Raw genomic sequence first — 18,724 nt, 5'->3', positions numbered from 1 at the left:
TATTAAGCGTGCTATCTTCCCCCCACACCCTGTGAAGCTTAACTGAATTCTGGTAGATTTTCAAAGGATGACAGAAAATGTTTCCTTCAAATCAGAGAAACAGGCTTCTAAAATTTCAAATACTCAGGAGTAGAAAGCAACAGAACAGAACTTCTTAACACAGTGGCTTAAGTCTTCTCTCCCCATGCCACTCCTAGAAACAGTAAAATAAAGAGCAGCCACATCCTCAAAAAACACCGCTTAACAGAACTTTTACTGGAAAAAAAGTTGGTTTGATTAAACTCCAAGTTCCAACCTGTAGTGAAGAATTCAGTAATGCATGCATTCTATGCCAGCCATTCCTGTCAGTTTGGCTTGCTTCTAGTTGGCAGAAGGGCAGTGTTCAGGTTATATTTAGCAGAAATAATTATCTCACACTCCCTTTTTTCTCAGAAACCAAGATACTTAATGGTGTCATTCCTTAACAACTAAAAAGTAAAAATCACTTACCTACGTAAATTTACATGCTATCTTACCTGATGAACCATTTCTGCCTCATTTACTGAGTCGGTGAATATCAGCACCTTCTGAAGATTATTGGGGGTAAAATCCAATATTTTGAGTAACACAGCAGTTCTCTCACTGTTTGTGCATGGCTGCACGACCTAGAAGTAGATACAGCTGTGTCTTAGGATATGTTACCTTGTAGTTCTGCCATTCACAATTAACAATTGCAAAAACATTCTGATGAAATTTTGTTCACAAACTATACCATTTGCAAATACTTCACATAAAATTCTGGTTCATTTGCACTAACAATTAAATACTCGAGGGAGTATCTTCACCTCAGTCCTACAAAGGTAAAAGACCCTCAGCTCATTCAGTGATAACTTGCACAGGTCCTCTAAGAAGCACCTCAGTTCATACACAGGAGATGCCCCTGAGCAGTCTCAGTTTGGATTGTAGTTCTACCCCCTTAACCGCCACATATATAGACTCACATCAGTACAAACAGCAAAATATTTTAGTAAACAAATACTGAAATCATCCCCAATTTTTTACCTGTTGCACATTTCCATAGATGGAAGCTTCTTCAACAGCCGTTATCACAACGTAGGGATCGCTCATGAACTCCTTTATCAAGCGTGCTATATGTTTATTATAGTGAGTTCCAACAGCAATAATCTGGTGCAGTGAATACTCCCACTCTTCAGTTAAAATGGATTTATTGTAACAATCTAATATAGTAAAAACCTGTAAAGAAAAAAAAAGGGTTTTTTTCTATCCTCTTATTCTATTCGAATGAACACTTAACAGCAGTGAAAAGTACATTTGCAGCACTCCATTTTATCCAGTCACAAAACCACCACCATGGCAAGACACAATTGTCACATCCCAAAATGAAGTGTTTAATTTGTGCACTTTCATCCTATTGTTTGAACAACTTCTGAAGCAAGAAGAAAGCGACAGGATGGCATGAAGGAACAGCATGTGCATGTACATGGGATCATAACGTGGGATTCTGTCCAGAGAAGACTGAAATCTCAGGGATAGGATCTGTTCCAACCAGACAGAATGAATGTATTCCTGATGAAATCACTTTACGTAAGTGAGGAGCAGTGCAGTTGTGGAATGACATCAGTATGTCTGGCCAAACAGTCCCACACTAAGAAGTATTCGATGCCTCTGGTGCAACTGGACTCAGAGATGTTCTAAGACATTCAATCTCAAGAGATTAATTCTAAGAGATCTCTCTCAATCTAGCACTAAATTTACCCATAGCAGCAGTATTTTTAACAATGTAACATTTCTGTAACAATGCTTCAGAAGGGCTGCAAGAGTCCAAACGCTATCAAATTATCACTACCATCTGAAAGAGCATCTCTTCTTTTTCTCTACTCAAGACTGACACTTGAAAAGCTGCGATGCTCCTACAAAAACCGCAGACACATGCACAGTATTTTACAAGTTACCTTTCAACAATCTTATGGCGAACCTGCGCTCTGCCTCAGAACAACCAGAACAGAAAGAACAGCCTGAACAGAAAAAGGAATGTCCCACTGGCTAAGGATGACATGTCATCTAATCTCTGACTTTATATTTGCTGCTACAAAGGCACATTTAACACCTGTGCATGCAGCAAATTGGGCAATTGATCTCCATTAAGATGTTTCTCCAGCTTTTCACGCTTAGAAACGTGGCCCTTTAGTCCCAGCACCAAATTTTAAACCACTAATGTTAGGGAGTTAATGATTTAAAAAAAAAAAAAAGGAAAAAATCTATGACAGTGATAAAAATGTGTTGTAAGCCATTTCTTGCATACTGATGATGGAATATACTGTGAAGCCTCAAAACAGCAATAAAATAACCAAGGAATATTCTCAAACTATAATCATAACTTTAAAACTGCTAAAAAGTATACATCCATGTTAACATGAAACTGAATGCTGTTCCTCTTCCAAGGTTCTCTGAGTTGGGATCAGTTTCTCCTTTTGCCTGCACTGATATTACGGCCCAAGGGAAGTTTTTTACAACTGCTTCCAAGACTATTTGATCACGGAGTTCTGCCTTTCATTCTACAGAGACTGAGGAGCTTTCCAGTAAAGACAGTTCTTGAACTGAAGCGGTTCAAACAGCATCAAGGGAGAAGAAGGTTCTTTACAGACTGATAATCTAAGTCCTTAGAGTAAAGATCCCCACACTGAAACTACCGCTACAGAGTGAAGAAAAAATGCAAGCCCTTGTGAAGCGACCCACGGCCAAGGAAGAGAGCATAAAGGAGCAGCAGCACAGAGCACTCTGATTTGGGGGGGGGGGGAAAGGAGAGTGAGCAGGGAATGTCAGATTTAATACATTACAGCTCCACTTCTCCAGTGTTTCATTCTGCCAGAAGTATAGAGATGCAATTCCTTTAATTCCATTTTCTTCTCAACTCTACCATAGGGCTTCAAGAAGGTTGTTTTTTTCAGTACGTTGCAGACAGTTCAAGACAGATGCACAACTGAAACTGCAATTTACCATCTGAACGTATAAGCCATGTACCTGTTCAGTAGCTTCAGAGAGCAGTACCTCAACCTCATCGAGAACAAGATGGCAAAGTCTACAAAATAATAAATCGTGGTGTTCAAACAGTCTCAGGAAGCTATATGGTGTAGTCACAATTACGTCACCTACGAGTAGGAAGAAAAGACGTTTAACATTAACTTAAAAATTGAATGAATACTAATAAGATACCATAGTACATGGTAATTTTATTAAAAAGGCCTCATTTGCATTTCAGATGCCTCATCTTGAAGTTGGCTTTACTTTGGTTGGTTGGTGTGTGGCTTTTTGTCATTGGTGCGTGTGGTGTTTCCTGCCCTCCCCCCCGCTTCCCTGATAGAGAACACTGAACTAAATTTTCTGACTTCTGGTCAACATTAATTTTCAGTTTGCTTGGATTTTCCTATCCCTGCACGCCTTCCAAGACCTGACAGGGTAAAACTGAGTTTTTTAAAGAGTGAAAGGTCTAAATGTTAAGAAGTTTACAAAGCAGGATGCCATTTCATTTTCCAGTAAGGTAATGGAAGTAGAGATAAAACTTCAGAACCAGAGAGACAGAAGGTAAATATTTCAACATGTCCAAGAACAGTCTTTAGAAAAGTTCAGTTTTTACAATTTAATAAAGCACACGTTATAGCTTAGATATCTACACATGTGTGCATATATGTGGGCATATATGTATCTAAAACCACACTAATCTTAACCTGTGCAAATATACCAACAGCTCTACTAATAAAAGATCTGAATTCATCCACTAAGCTCTTAAACTTGAATGATGGATGCAAGAATTCAAACTGCTGAAACTGAAAATTTTACACAATCCTTCATAGTTTGATCCGTATTTCTTGTTTTCTTGCCAAAAAAAAGCCACTTTTAAAAATGCACTTATCAATTCAGGTGTAACAAAAAGACCAAACAAGAAAAGTAAAACTAAGTGTTTTAAGTAAACACACTTAAGTAGGGCAAATCTTCCAAGAGCTCTTTTAGGAGTTCTATGCTTCCTCTTCTTTATGAAGTATTCTCTGCATACTACTGAAGTTATATGAATTAATCAGAATTTATTGCAAAAAGAAAGCTAGAAACCATGAACTAAAAAAGATATTCAAACTAAAATTTAAACTGCACATCTATACAACATTGTCTGCACAGAAATTTTACCTCTTAATACTTGACTTTTCCAATACTCTTTTTAAATTAAGAGTATAAAAAGAATTGTGTTAAGTGTATATAAGCAGTAGAGCACCAGACATGTACCCCAAATATTTGTCAATTTAAAAAATAGAACACATATACTTGAACTACTTATATATTTGTTAAAAATACGTTTAAGAACATACACATGTGCATTACTGTAGTGGGCTGTGGTCAGCAGCTGTACAGCACACAGATGCTCATTTACTGCCCTCATCCCCAGTGGGGCAGGGGACAGAACAGGAACTGCTGAAGTGAGAAAACTCGTGGGTTGAGAAAACAGATAGTTCATTAAATGAAGGGTGTGGGAAAAGATAGAAAGGCAACCACTGACAACATTCCACCAGCAGACAGATGCCCAGTCACTCCTCAGATCATCCCCACTCTTCAAGCTTTTATGCAAGCACGACATTATACAGTATTGTGTGTCACTTTGATCAGTTTGGCTCAGCTGCCCAGGTTACATCACCTCCCGGGTTCTGCTCGCGCCTGGCTTACTCACTGGGTGGCAGGCTGGCAAAAAGCATTCTTGATGTACATGTGATGCTCAGTGAGAGCCAAACACTGGTGTGTTATCTGTGCTGTTCCCATTACAAATCTAGAACAAGCTACCACACAGATGACGAAGAGAAGTAACTCCATTGCCTGACAGACCCAGCACCTTTGTTCTGCAATGGATGTTCATGTATCAAAAATGCTCTTATAAAATCTGGTTCTAAATCAAGAAATTCCACAAATAATCCTAATTTAGTGTGATCTTCACCAAATCCCTACCACTAATTAGGCTCAAAAATAACTGTTATGGAGCTCACAAAAAAGATGCTGAACATATAGACATTCAAAGAGCTTTAATACCATTTACTGTTAAATGGCACTACTGAAACTTCATGCATCACTACAGACATAGAGCATTAAAGAAACAGAATTACTGCATTAGAGAACAAAAAACTTAGGAAGTATAAATCGCTTCTTCCACAATTCCCTGCAATTATGGCAGCCCATGTTGTTTTCAAGCATAATTAAGAAGACAGAAAGTATTCTTACATCCTTGGATTTTCACACTGCTAGCTGCTTCTTTGTTCTGGCCAAGTATTATCAGCATTGGATGAAGCTCTCTGGAGCATCGCTCGTATGTTCCCAGTAGCTCAAAAACAAGTTGTGCCTTCTTCCGCCCAGGACATAAAATAAGTGCTAGTGGCTACACACATATGTATAAAGTTTTACACCACAGTATTAGGCAAGAGTTCAGAATCTTAAAAATAGTACTACTTCAGCATTTAGGGCAAACCCAAAATCTGCAACACAGGCCTTCAGTTCAAAACAAAAGCTTTTAGTACTATATCATCTCCTAACGGCAGATGTTACAGACCTAAGGAACCATACACCAAGAGACCCGGAGACACACAAAGGATGCACACAGCAACATTCAGTAAAAAGTCCAAAAATTTAACAGAGGCAGGAATATCTTGTCTTACTTAGAGCTGTACTAGGCAATTTACAGACATCCCTTACAATCTCAGTCATTCTATGTTTTTGTGATCTAATACAAGTTAGAAAATGAGTTACAATATTTACAACAGCTAATACAAATGTTACTTTAATGACTACATACTATCCCCTTAAAAACAAATCTTTATCAAGTATCAAAGTGATACAACATTAACACTTGTTAGATATAACCTGATATATAAGTTTTAGAACCCCACATTCATACAGTCCATCTCTGTAAGCCTCTAAGCAAAGGGCTTATATAAACTGGCCAGCATCATGAACCAACACCAAGATCACATTCAATGTATACATTCTAAACATTCACTATCTTTTGAATCATTATTTTACATCTGCACTTTAAAATGAAAAACTTGTTACTACTCTAATAACATATACATACTCCATTCCTGCTTGGCAAGGCTCTGTAGTAACTTTCCAAGTGCAAAAATGTAAGAATTGGTGGAATATATAAAGAAGGATCATTTCCCTGATATGAGATGGCAACTACATCACATCCTCGAGCTACTGGAGGCCAACAGTAAGATTCTGTGAAGTTAGGGCCTAAAAAGTTTTTCTGAGCAAGTTCCTACAAAAAGAGAAATTAAGAGTTCCACGTGAAAACTGTGTACATAATAAATATTCCTAACATGCAATATGAAAAAGTTGTTCTGGGCTGAGAAGTTAAATTACTAAAATTCAAATTCCAAGACTTGTGGCAGTGGTTGATACACCAGAAGAAATGTGTACGATTCTTAAAGCATCTCTCTGAAGCTTCATTTATTCAACCACATGAACAACCTCCTAGACATTCCTCAAGCAAAAAAAGGTATTACTGTACAGTTTAGTATCTAACATTTGGGTATGATACTAGCCTTAACAATATATTCAATGTAACGTATTACACTAGAATTACCTTTTTCAGATCATCAAAAAGTGGTGCTGTTTCCAGAGTCGAAAATGGTTCAATTTTGTTGCTAAGAAAGACAAAGTTTTGTTCTTCACTAAGATTTTGAGAACTCTGAAACCATATAACAAATAGGTAACTTAACAATTACTGATGCAGGCAAATTAGACTCAACCTTAGGTTAACTAATTTGTTGCAAATTAATATATATAAGTGCTGATTTGGTCATTGGGAAACATAAAGAAACAAACACTTCAGAAAAACCTTTCCTCCCCCATTCCCAGGCTTGACTTCACCCCAAACTCCTTTCACCTTCCAGTCAACGCAGGCCATACTCAGTTTAACCACTGAAGCACAGAGCAGCACAAGGCAGGGACCGCAGTCAGAATGCTGCAGTTTCTCTCTGCTGCTCCTTCCCTCTCACTTCTTTCCTCTGCTCTACTGTGGGTCTCCTACAGACTGCAGTTCCTTCATGAACTGCTCCATGCTCAGGCATGGAGCACCTCTGGCTCCCTTGACTTTGGTGTTGCCTCCATTTCTCACTTGTTTTTGTTTCTTGCCCTGCATTTTTTACCCTTTCTTAAATATGTTTTCACAGAGGTACCACCAACTTAGCTGGCTGGCTCAGCTTTGGCCTGCAGTGGGTCATGCCAATGCAGCTGGAATCAGCCCTGACCTCCTTCCCCAAAGATCACCTCTGCATGATGTGGTTGAAGACTCACGTCACTCCAGTGCCTGGTAAAGCCAGCTGACTCTTTGCGGAAGGGTATCACGGTAATCCTGCTTTAGTAACAATTCACGCTACTACATTCATCATAATTTTTTCAAAAAGGTATTATAGTTTAAATTTAGGAGTGGTTGTCATCCTTCAATTCTCAGCAGAGCTGAAAAATAACTTCTGTAAAACTGCTTTTTTCCCCTGACCTCACAGAAGTAGTTCTATTACTGTCATGGAAGCAAATTTCTCCTTTAAAGCATCTAGCAGAAGAGGATATGAACAGTGCATGTGCTCTTTAAAAGAGCTGAGACTGGATACACTCAGTGATTCTTTGCCTAGAATCTATCAGTCCATTTTCCTTTCCTCCCATATACACTGCAATAGCTCTACTTGTTCAATTCAGTACAGTTTGACACTCAAGAATGAGCCCTGACCTCCTGAAAACGCTTCACTGAAAAACACCAAGCAAAAAAAAAGAGAAAATAGCAAGAAACCAGATTAGGTACTTCAGGTATTAGATGATTCAACAAATAAGAAGAGACTTCAATAAATGTTGTACAACATAGGACTATTTTGTTTTCAGGGAAACATTAACATTTACATTTTTTTATATTTGTCATGTCAACAGCTATCTTCTGCATAAAACTGTACCAAAGGACTGCAAAAGGAGGCACAATCTTTTCAAGGACTGTAGTACATTTTTATAATTTTATTTTTTGCTGAAAGTGAAGTAGAATGTTCTTTTTAGACCATATAAAAAAGAGCTCAGTCCTCCAGATGTATGTTACATAGAAGAACAAGCTAGGTGCCTATAGTATTCCTAACTTGTCCTACGTAGGCTTATATAGTTCATATTTCACAATTTGTTACAAAATACTTACAGACGCAGTATTTCCATTTAAATCTGTGCTTGATCTTTGGTATGTCTCTTCAAGAAAGGAACTGGAAACAGCAGGACCTAGAAAGTAAAAAAATGCAGAAACACATTTCTCATTATCTGAACAAATAAAACCCCAGTATTTTTACTTACAGTGGGTTGTGACTGACTTGTTTAGTTGCTTGTATTACCATTTCCTAATGACAAAAAGAACAACCAAAGAAACAGGTATCTTTACATAAAGATAACTATGCAGATGAACTGAGTGAACAAGGACGTAACATTGCACACTTTTAAAAAAACTTGAATCACTACAAATGAGACAACTCATGGTACACGCTAGTTAAAAGTACCCATGTTCAAATAAATCCTTCCAAACTCAAAGAACAGTAATGCACCATTGATCAACGTCAAATAATTTCAATAATATTGAATGCTATTAAGCATATCAACAAATGCCTGTGTAACCCACCCTCAGCCTTCACCTTATACGGTACAAAAGTCCTTACAGTATTCCTGCATCTGGTGATTTGATGGGTCTTTGTAAAGTCTGATACATACACATTGTTTGTTAGAAAGAAACCATTTGAACCAATTCTTGGATTTAAACAGAGACAGTAGGTTCATGTTCAGTGTATCAAATGACAGACACATAATGCATTGCACGTATGATTGTTCCCAATACGCATGGTTCCCACCTGTCTCAGGATTTGTTGGTGTTTTATCCTGACACAGCATTGGCCTGAAGGGAAACACAGGATTAACAGGTTCGGCTGGAAAGGACTCAGCATTTAATGATGTTTGGTTCTCCTGATCATCGTTCTCAAGATGGGCAAAGTTCTTTGCGACAAGATCATCATTAACGCATACCTAAAAAAACAAGATCTTTATTGATCAGGATCAATAAGTAATAAGCTACACCACCACATACTTGGTTAGAATTTATTTCAAGCTTTAAACAACAGCTGTTAAGACATAAGCAGTATAAGTGAATGCTTTCTGAAGATTATTAACATATCTTCCAGTATGTTCTCTAAACAGGTGTTAAATAGTTGCCAGTTTCATGCTTCTAAAATTCTGTACTCAACTTTCTCTATCAGCCCTAAAAATTAAAAGCTGTTAATAAGCCAATCTGGTTTCTGTCTTCTTCACTCAGCGTCCATTAAAATCTGGCAGAAAAAAACAACACTATATTTAAAACTTCTTAAACTCCGTTGGCTCAGAGATCGGTGATGATATTGTCAACTGGGATTCTAAACTGAGAGAAGATCCTCAAATAAATACATCACTTCAAAGTTACTGTCTATGGCAAAGACCACAGCCCCAGTGTTAAAAGCCTTGATAAAACACTCCAAAGTAGAAGCAGCATGCAAATAAAATCATTTGTATCTAACATACAGCTGCTTAAGTCTGACAGTAGCTACAGCAGATTTAGCACAAGTTAAATATTTTGGCAAGTGGAAGCAGGGATTTTTTTCATTTGTTCTTGTGTTGTTTTTCCCAAAAGTTCGAGGACTCAGTCTTATGCAGGAACAAGTGTTAACTTCTATTTATTTTTGTAATCTATGCAACTGCCTTATTGAAACATCTTTAAGTATGACACCACAAAAAGGTGAAAAGTGCATTAAACAGTTCACCTAGTTGTCCATTGGAAGTACTTACTGGACTTCACTTGCTTGCCAATACCTTTCAAAAAGAGGTTCACATCAAGAAAAACAAGATTTCTGCCTCTTGGCATTCCTTCAAAAGTTTACAAGCAATGGAAATATAAAACAAAACCTCTAATAAGTTAATGATTTAGCTTCTATCGTATCTGACAGAAATTAAAAAACTGTCTTGCAAGTAATGTTTTTCAGTCTTAACCTAACTGCAGAATTATAAGGTACAAAGTGCACAAACAGGTTTGTAGATATAAAAGTCTCTCACCTTTTCATCGCCCTTTGTCGCATAAAGAAAAATATCAAATGTGTTGTCTTCTACAGCACATAAATTGGCTTTCATTTGCGTAGTTACTAAATGTAGTAATAAACACAAGAAGAAGTAAAAATATTTAACCCTTATCAAATTACCAGATGTTTTCACTTGGTACTTTCCAAGATAGACATAATTACAAATCACAGATGTGTAACCTATTTCTTCAGATAAGCTAGTACAAATTTAATAACTTTTAAATGAAACAAGAAAGTAACAAGGCAATGAAAATTTAAAGTTACAAAAATGAAGCTGTCCTCAGTCTTTGAAGGAAGATTGAGAACTTAAACAGATTAATGACTTCTCTCTCCACACAAACTAGTCTTAGTTCTACACTTAAAAGTCTTAGTTTCTCTTTTAGCCTCTGACAATCTGTAGCACAAATGCATACTTCCCAAACATGACATTTACTTTTCTTAAAAGAAGTTATATTTGCACATTTGTATAGTTTGGTTAGGCTCTTCATTTCAGCAATCGTGACTGATAAAATCCATTAGTAAATTCTGAAGCAGCACTTCTGTATACACTAAAGATGTGCTAGCAATCCCAGTTAGTGGGTGAAATTACCTGCCCACAGACCCTTTATTGCTTTCATAAACTCATCCTCTCCTCACCAAATACCTGTTATGTGGAGTTTCTTACACTTCTGAGTAAGCAGGTAGGCAGTTTTTCAGGTGGAAGAACATAAGCAAGAAAATTAGACAAATCTCAAAGAGCTGCTTTTCTAGGAAGACCAAAAACTATATAATACCAAAATAGAAGGCTTGATATGAAAAAGACTGGATGACCTACTGAGACACCAAACAAGGGAAAGGACAAGAATAGAGAAAAAACAGCTCTATCTTACTAAATAACTACTGCTTGCTAAGGTTGGAACTCTTCTTCTGAGTTAGGTTCGGGGTATAAGAACTGAAAAAGTAAACTCATAAGCCAAATCTTGCCATTTCTGCACAAAACTACAAAGATACAGCTGTGATGATGATTCAAAGATTAAAACTAAACACACAGAAAGGCTCCACTGTTGAAAACAAATGTTACACGTTACTTTACTTAGCCTGTCCAAGAGTCAGACACCGTTTAGTCACCTATCAAAATTTACGCAGCATGGAAGCCCACAGTGCTCAAGATTCAGCTCCAGAAATATTTTTACCTTAGCCAGTCCATCAAAAAAGCCTTATATAGATCCTGTCTTTATTTTTAATATACAACATTCTTAAATATAATCAAATATATAAACTTAAGTACTACGTTTCTCTAACAGTTTATTTTTCCCAAAACAAAAGTGCCCATTATGATTTTGGCAGGACGTTTATTTACCTTTGAGAAGGTTTTTAAAATACTGAATAGCAGCACTGTCCCATCTTTTGGCTGGTCTAGGAAAATAAACAACCAGTTATCCCACATCAAAAATTAAAAGGGTAATTTTGGAAAAAAACTTTGGATGTGTGTAGAGACATTATTTCATATCATAGCAAATCTTAAGAAGTTCACCAACTAGACACATGAGCAGAATCTTACTACTTAGAATGTAACTTTTGTCTTAATAATATTGTTCCAGCTCATCAATAATGTAAACTGACCAAAAATTACTGGATACTGCTTTGTCAAGGTATGATGGCTTATATCCAACATAAACTATGATGGTTAGAAGTGAAACAGAATAACCAAAAGTAAGGCAAGAATCCATTTGTGGAACATGCTAATGAAAGAGGTTTTGAGCAATTTTGAACAAACACTTAAACACCAGAGTAATGAAGACTGAAAGGTATGTAGCAGAAAATCAAGTTCACTCTTTACCATCTTCTGCAACTTTAAGTATAAAATAAAAAAAAGATTCAAATGAAGAGCACTATAAACACAACATGAAAATCTACTACTTTAAAAATTATTCACAATGATGGCCCACACAAAATGTATGTTAAAAGTTTTCCAAAACTGATTTCCTATGTTCTTCTTGAAACATAATCTCTTCTAAAAAAAAAAAAAAAAAACTGCAATAAGACTTCACACTTAAGGCATTTATTACTAGAATACATTTCCTAAACTCTACTTACACTATTTTTGCAGTATTTTCACAGAAGTCGACACGCAGCGTCACCGGCTTTGTGCGATACAGTCTACACTTTTTTGCTCTATATGGGATATGCAGAAATGCTTCCACTGCAATTCGAATGCTTAAAAACAAAGCAAAAATAATTTCATTTTACGGGGCAGATTTTACTCTCCAGATACCACTGGTCTCATACACATCCTCCTGTTACCCTGCATCTGACACCACAGTTCTTCCACAAGCCTGGTGCCCACTGTGGAACACCCTGGAACCACTGTTTAATTGTCCTCTCCAAGAGAGGTGCTACCAGTATCAATTAGTGAATGGATTTGCTCTGGATATGAATACACTTCGTGTTTACTTGAAATCTTCCTGATCCTTTGCCACTACAGTTTGAAGTCTCTTCATGATATTTAGCCCTCATACTGCCACACATGCCACCTGGTGCCACATATTCCATTTGGCGATTATTACTTCTGTGTGAGAAACCAGGTATGATTAACATCAGCAAGAAGAAAATCTATTAAATACACCAATTTGCATTTATACTCATTTTCCTAAAAAGAATTTATTCTTTATCAAACTATCACTAGAGTGCTAATCTTATCCTTTACACTTGGTTTGGTTGGAGACTTTTAATAACCAGCAACACATCATATATAGCAAATTCTAAAGATCCATATATTTAACACTATTGTTCAAATGTTTATTTTACCACGAAAAAGCAGTAAAATCACACATTTACTTCTAGCTGAATGTATTTTAAACTTGGGGCTGTGTCAAGTTGTTTTCCAATACAGGAACATGCAATTTAAAAACATTATTTAAAATATTTTGAAATAAATCTTAAGTTAAATAAGCTTTCTTAATTTTGTGAAATACTGCAAAAAAAATTTAGTAAAGCTTCTTGTATACAAACTTGCATATTTTACTATATACATGAACTTTAAATCTAGCTAAGAACTAGAACAGTTATTTTTAGAAACCACATTTTTCACTATTTCAGAACTACTAGGTTTCACAGGGTTTTATTAAAAAAACAGGAATCTGTGAAAACTCACTTTTTTTGCACCATGCCAAGACAGACTGTCAGCTCTTAGTAAACAAGCCTGTAAACTGTAGTGGGAAGAAACCCACATACCTGCGTCTTAATGTCAAAAGCTGGTTCAGCACGTGAAACCCTGCTTCCATAACACTTTGTGAATGATCTTCACTGGTTATAACTTTTTATCTTTTTAGTATATATCACTTAATAATGGAGGAAAGTATATACCAATAATGTTAACTGGCAACCATATATTTCAATCGTAACAAACTGACATTATTTCCGTTTCAAATCTTTAAAAAACCAAAACCTACAATAAAAAGCATATTTAAAAATCCACAAAGACTGGTTTGCATCCACACCTGCAAGGGCCTATCATATGGCTGGCAGTTTCCTGTGGACCCAGCCCACACCTCAACTGAACAAAAGCCTCATCACTATCAATCTAAATAAATGTTAATAACATTTGTATGCATTAACTAACAAATACATTTCAGTGACAGTGTCAAAAAAACACTTACTCCTTTGTTCCAACAAAAATGTATTTGGCATAATCCACGAGAAAACATTCTATTTGATAATCATCTCTACAGTACATGATTGACTTAATAATTGCTCTACACCAGCATTCGAGTTCCTCACTGAAAACCACACAAATCTGAAAAAGAAAGAAAAAGACAGCAGGCTCTTGTAAACAGAATGAATTACACTCACATTTTTCAGAGGCAAGACTGTAGTAATTTTCATAGAACCCTCATTGCATTGCAGCTTACATAATTATAAAGTTTACTGATAACAAGATATAACTCATATGGATGCCATTAGCTACTTTTCTACATAGCAATATTAAAAAAAAAAAAAAAGATTAAAGCATATCTTGGATACTGCATCCCAAACCAATGCAAATAACACATTATTTCCATCTACACAATATAGCAATGATTTTACCTGGCCCTCTTTTATGACTAGTGGTTTTACTTCATCCACATCTTTATAAGATTTGTCATAGAACTGATTCATTTCAGCATTCAGGTTTTTATATTCTATTTCGTCAACTATGTAAGGTGCACATCCTTTCATAGTAACCCAAAAGCAACCCGGATCTTCAATCTGAGGCAAAGGGTAGACAAAAACGGCAAATACTATTAGCTCCTGCTAAAATAATAGGATGTTTTTAAGAACATATGAGCAGCAAATGTAAAAATAGAACTTAAAAATTATGGGGACTGATACTTAACATACAGATTGTTAAGAAGCAAAACATTTTTCAATTTCATATCATTAGTTTGTTACATGACTTCTCAGCTTGCAAGTTTCTTCAGCACTGCAATTAATGGCTTGTGTAGTCTAAAAGGTAGCAGCATTATCTAAAAAGCTGACTAAACCAAACAGTGGGTAAACTGCAAAGATATGAATCTTTTTACTTTCATATTGTCTTCAAAAACTACACATAAGAAGCCCCAAAACACACACCACCGATAGACTTTCCCTCATGCTCAGGGAGCCTACAAGACAGTCAATTTCTTTAAAAGGAGGCCACAGCCTTCTGCTCAGCCTTTGAAAACCTTTATATCCCAGTCTTCCAGCTGATCTGGGTCTGCAGTTATTGTGGGCTAATCCCAGTAGGCAGCTAAACACCACACAGCTGCTCCCTCAGTACCCTGCAGTAGGATGACTGAGAGAATTGTAAGGGTAAAAGTAAGAAAACTCATGGGCTAATATAAAACCAGCTGAGTAAGTAAAGCAAAAGCTGCACATGCAAACAAAGCAAAATAAGGAATGTATTCGCTGTTCCTCACTGGCAGGCAGATGTTTAACCACTTCCAGGAAAACAGGGCTTCCTCACACATAACACTGACTTCGGAAAACAAACTGGGTAACCTTGGAGTTCCCCCTTTCCTCCTCCTCCTCCCTCCCCGCAGCTTTTATTGCTGAGCATGACATCATACAGTGTGGAATATCCCTTTGGTCAGTTCGGGTCAGCTGTCCTGGTTGTATTCTGGGAAAATGATTCTTCCACAATCTCCTGTGGAATTCAGTAGCATGCAGCAGTACTACTACATTCTATTTATGTTGCACATCTTCCATTTTAGATTTTAGCTCTATCCCTGCTGACCTCTTTTGAGGTGAGACTAATATAAACATCTAAAAGAAATGACAAAACATACATAATCCATATATGATCCCACATGTGTAAGAACGTGCTGCTGGAAATACAGAGGCATCACCTTACTTGTAAATCTGACTTACAGAGAGCTGCATTGAAATAAATGAACAGCAATTCTTCAGACTGTTAAAAAAGCCAGCATACCTCTAATACTGAGACTTCCATGTTTCTCAGCTAGAGTCTTCCTCAACACTACTGTAAAGGAACAACAAATATTTGATTAAGCATTTTTAAAGCAGCCATTTATTTTGAAGCATATCTAAAGAGCATACACCAAAAGCTAGCCTATAGATTTTTGCTATATGTCTCAGAAATATTACACGTATCAAAGGGTTCAAACCAGCCTTCTTAAGAATGCACTATGCTAAAGCCTAATTAAGATTTGCCATCCACACATGTCCATACAACCACCTCTATTTTTCATACACCAAAATATACCTGTTATCATCAACCTACTCACAGTATATAGCTGCTTATCTTACATTCAAAGGCCAACAGAAACAGGCTAATTGAAGACAAGGGCTGCTACAACATATTTACATGACCACATAAGTAGAAATACCACAGAGAAATGCTTAAAAAAAAAACCCTAAGATAACACAAAAGAGTCCCAACCTTAACAATTTTAACAGAGATTTTTACCAGTATTTCACATTACATTAATCTGCAATGGTACCTATCACACTTAGGGATTACAACAGAAAAATAAACTACCTACAGACTGAAGCAATGTGCCTTTCATTTTGGCACAAACCAAGCACATCATATCATCACTGCAGTGTCTATCTTACCACTTGAAAAGAGTTCACTCTGGAAACAGGTGCCTAACAAAATGTTTTGGAAGAGGAAAGTCAAGTCATGGCCCTTCCACCCCCTCCGTTAGTGTTGAACACATCAGCACTGAGTAAGCAGCAATACGGCTACACTGTGGTCATAACAAGCAACACGTTTTGCTAAGAGATGGCACCAATTATTCCCCATTTAGCACTACAATGACACAGGTGAAACTATTTTAGAAGCTTTACCTAACATTGCATGATACAAGCATTCTACCCCAGTTAAATGAAGTGCCTAACAGTGCACTATAACACAGTACTGCCTTAGGTGCCAAAAGGAAAATATGAGACATAAATAACCTCTCTTAATCTCCCAGTTTGAGAAGTGCAAAACCAATAAATGACCTGTCAAAGTATCAAGGATAAAGCATACCCAGGTAAAAGACTAGCTCTCCTCACATAAACCTAATAACAACACGCTCGCTTTGTTGATAAAAACTAAATGAGAACTCAAACGTTTGCTCAAGTTCCACCTCTAAGGATATTTAGCAAAATGTTGCTAAACCCACCACTCCAAACTGCCACATTGACCACATAACAGAAGGGAAAAGGTTCCTCTCCACAACACATCTCATACAAGCACTCCTGGAAATATCAACCAATTCACTATCCCAACCTCTCCCTGACAGTCAGTCTTTCTTCATTTAAAAAACCCACATCTAACAGACACAGTGCAAGGAAAGAGCATAGTAAAAAGACTCTTAAGAAACTATCTTTTCCTTTATCTACCCAACCTGCCCCCACCGCCAGTTTCCCTCATATTCATGCTCCTCCTCATAAAATAACCCCCCTAACCTTAGTCACCACCGCACCCGCACAGCCTCCCGCTCTCCTCAGAAGTTTCCAGAAGCCCCGGGACCCCCGCCGCCGGGCTCACCCCGGCGAGCGCAGGCTGCGATTGGGCGGAGTGCGCGCTCGGCGCCGCGCCGTGAGCTCGCTGCGCATGCGCCTTGCGGCGCTGAGGGGATGGCGGGAGCGAGGCCGTCAGGGCGAGGTTAGAGCCCTGCGGTGGCGCGTTCTCGGCTCCTTTGGTGTATTGTCGTGGCAAATGAGTCTCAAATGGGACTCTTACCGTTGTGCTGCTCCTGCTCCGGGCTCGGAAGGGCAGGACTCGTCGATCAAACCTTGGGTATCTTCTGTCCACCCTAACCAAGACGCAGGGTCATGGAGCCCGGGGAGCCAATCCCGGCGGCGGAGCCACGTGGCGGGGGCGTGACCACCAGGCGGGGGGCGGGGCCACAGGGCAGAGGTGTCAGGGGGCGGGGCCGGTGGGCGGGGCCACGGGGCAGCCCAGGCCTTTCTGGAAGACGCTGAAGCGATTGGTTCTTTTTAACCTTTCTTGAAAAGATGAAAAGCAGACTCCAACATGTGACATGGTAGGAGACTTTAGTCAGAGGATTTCAGGGGAAAAATGTCGTCCAGAACAGGAATGCTCATGCATTTCAAGGCCTTGGGCCAGATCATGTGATTCCCTCTCTTCTCCCCTTGCTCGGATGCACCCTTACACTGTTCTTTCACAGGTCTCCTCCCATTCTCAAGATGATCACCACCCCATCGCTGGAGTCCCACCTCTCAGCACTTGGGAAACTCCTCTGGGCCCTCCTTGTTCAAACCAGCCTCAGGGGGGCAATTGCCGTGCCTCAACAGACACACCTCATTTGTGGACGAGATCTTGCCAGGCTTCCAGCTACTGTTAGGTTGATGCAAAAATAATGGTGGTTTTGGACTGTTAATTTTAAATCATTATAAGTAGGCTCAAACGCATCTTTATTCATCAAAACAGGAGCCATTACAGTTGGCAGTTTTGCCAAAGAGAAATAAGTTTGTGTATTCCTGTAGCGTAAAAAAAACGTGCTTTGGGATTGGACAAACTCTTGGAAAGCATTTTCTGCATCCTGCTGGTTGTGGAAGCATTTTCCCTGCAAAAATTTGTCGAGATGCTTGAAGAAGTGGCAGTTGGTTGGTGAGAGGTCAGGTGAATACGGCGGATGATGCAAAACTTCATAGCCCAATTTGTTCACCTTTGGAAGCATTGGTTGTGTGATGTGCGGTTGGGTGTTGTTGTGGAGAAGAATTGGACCCTTTCTGTTGACCAATGTCAGCTGCAGGCATTGCAGTTTTCAGTGCCTCTCACCAATTTGTTGAGCAGACTTCTCAGATGGAATGGTTTTGCTGGAATTCAGAAAGCTGGAGTGGATCAGACTGGCAGCAGGTCACCAAACAGTGGCTGTGACCTTTTTTTTTTGTGCAAATTTGGCTTTGGGAACTGCTTTGGAGGTTCTTCTCAGCCCAACCACTGAGTTGGTCATCACCAGTCGTTATATACAATCGACTTGTCAGTGCGCATCACATCTGATCGAGAAATAGTTTGTTGTTGTTGCGTAGAATTAGAGAAGACAACACTTCAAAACAATGATTTTTTTTTGTTTTTCGGTCATCTCATGAGGCACCCA

The 18,724-nt window shown here is 38.2% G+C and overlaps 1 protein-coding gene across 1 annotated transcript in view; it reads right to left on the bottom strand.

Annotated features, from left to right (window-relative positions):
• TDRD12 (tudor domain containing 12) overlaps positions 1-15,675 on the bottom strand; it is a 30,059-nt gene extending 14,384 nt beyond the window's left edge. The window contains exons 1-12 of the mRNA XM_082062833.1: positions 15,580-15,675; positions 14,217-14,378; positions 13,790-13,926; positions 12,228-12,347; positions 11,491-11,546; positions 10,129-10,214; positions 8,901-9,072; positions 8,207-8,283; positions 6,617-6,721; positions 6,104-6,289; positions 1,042-1,233; positions 516-644 (exon numbers count right to left, since the gene is read on the bottom strand). Coding sequence (XP_081918959.1) covers positions 516-644; positions 1,042-1,233; positions 6,104-6,289; positions 6,617-6,721; positions 8,207-8,283; positions 8,901-9,072; positions 10,129-10,214; positions 11,491-11,546; positions 12,228-12,347; positions 13,790-13,926; positions 14,217-14,378; positions 15,580-15,600 — 1,443 coding nt within the window. The 5' untranslated portion in view covers positions 15,601-15,675. The remainder of the gene's footprint in view (positions 1-515; positions 645-1,041; positions 1,234-6,103; positions 6,290-6,616; positions 6,722-8,206; positions 8,284-8,900; positions 9,073-10,128; positions 10,215-11,490; positions 11,547-12,227; positions 12,348-13,789; positions 13,927-14,216; positions 14,379-15,579) is intronic.
• Positions 15,676-18,724: the final 3,049 nt, after the last annotated feature.

This window comes from Streptopelia decaocto (genome assembly GCF_964273445.1).
Source record: "Streptopelia decaocto genome assembly, chromosome: 11".
Classification (NCBI taxonomy): domain Eukaryota; kingdom Metazoa; phylum Chordata; class Aves; order Columbiformes; family Columbidae; genus Streptopelia; species Streptopelia decaocto.
Note: the sequence above shows the minus strand (reverse complement) of the source record. Positions and strands in the feature narration are given on the sequence as shown.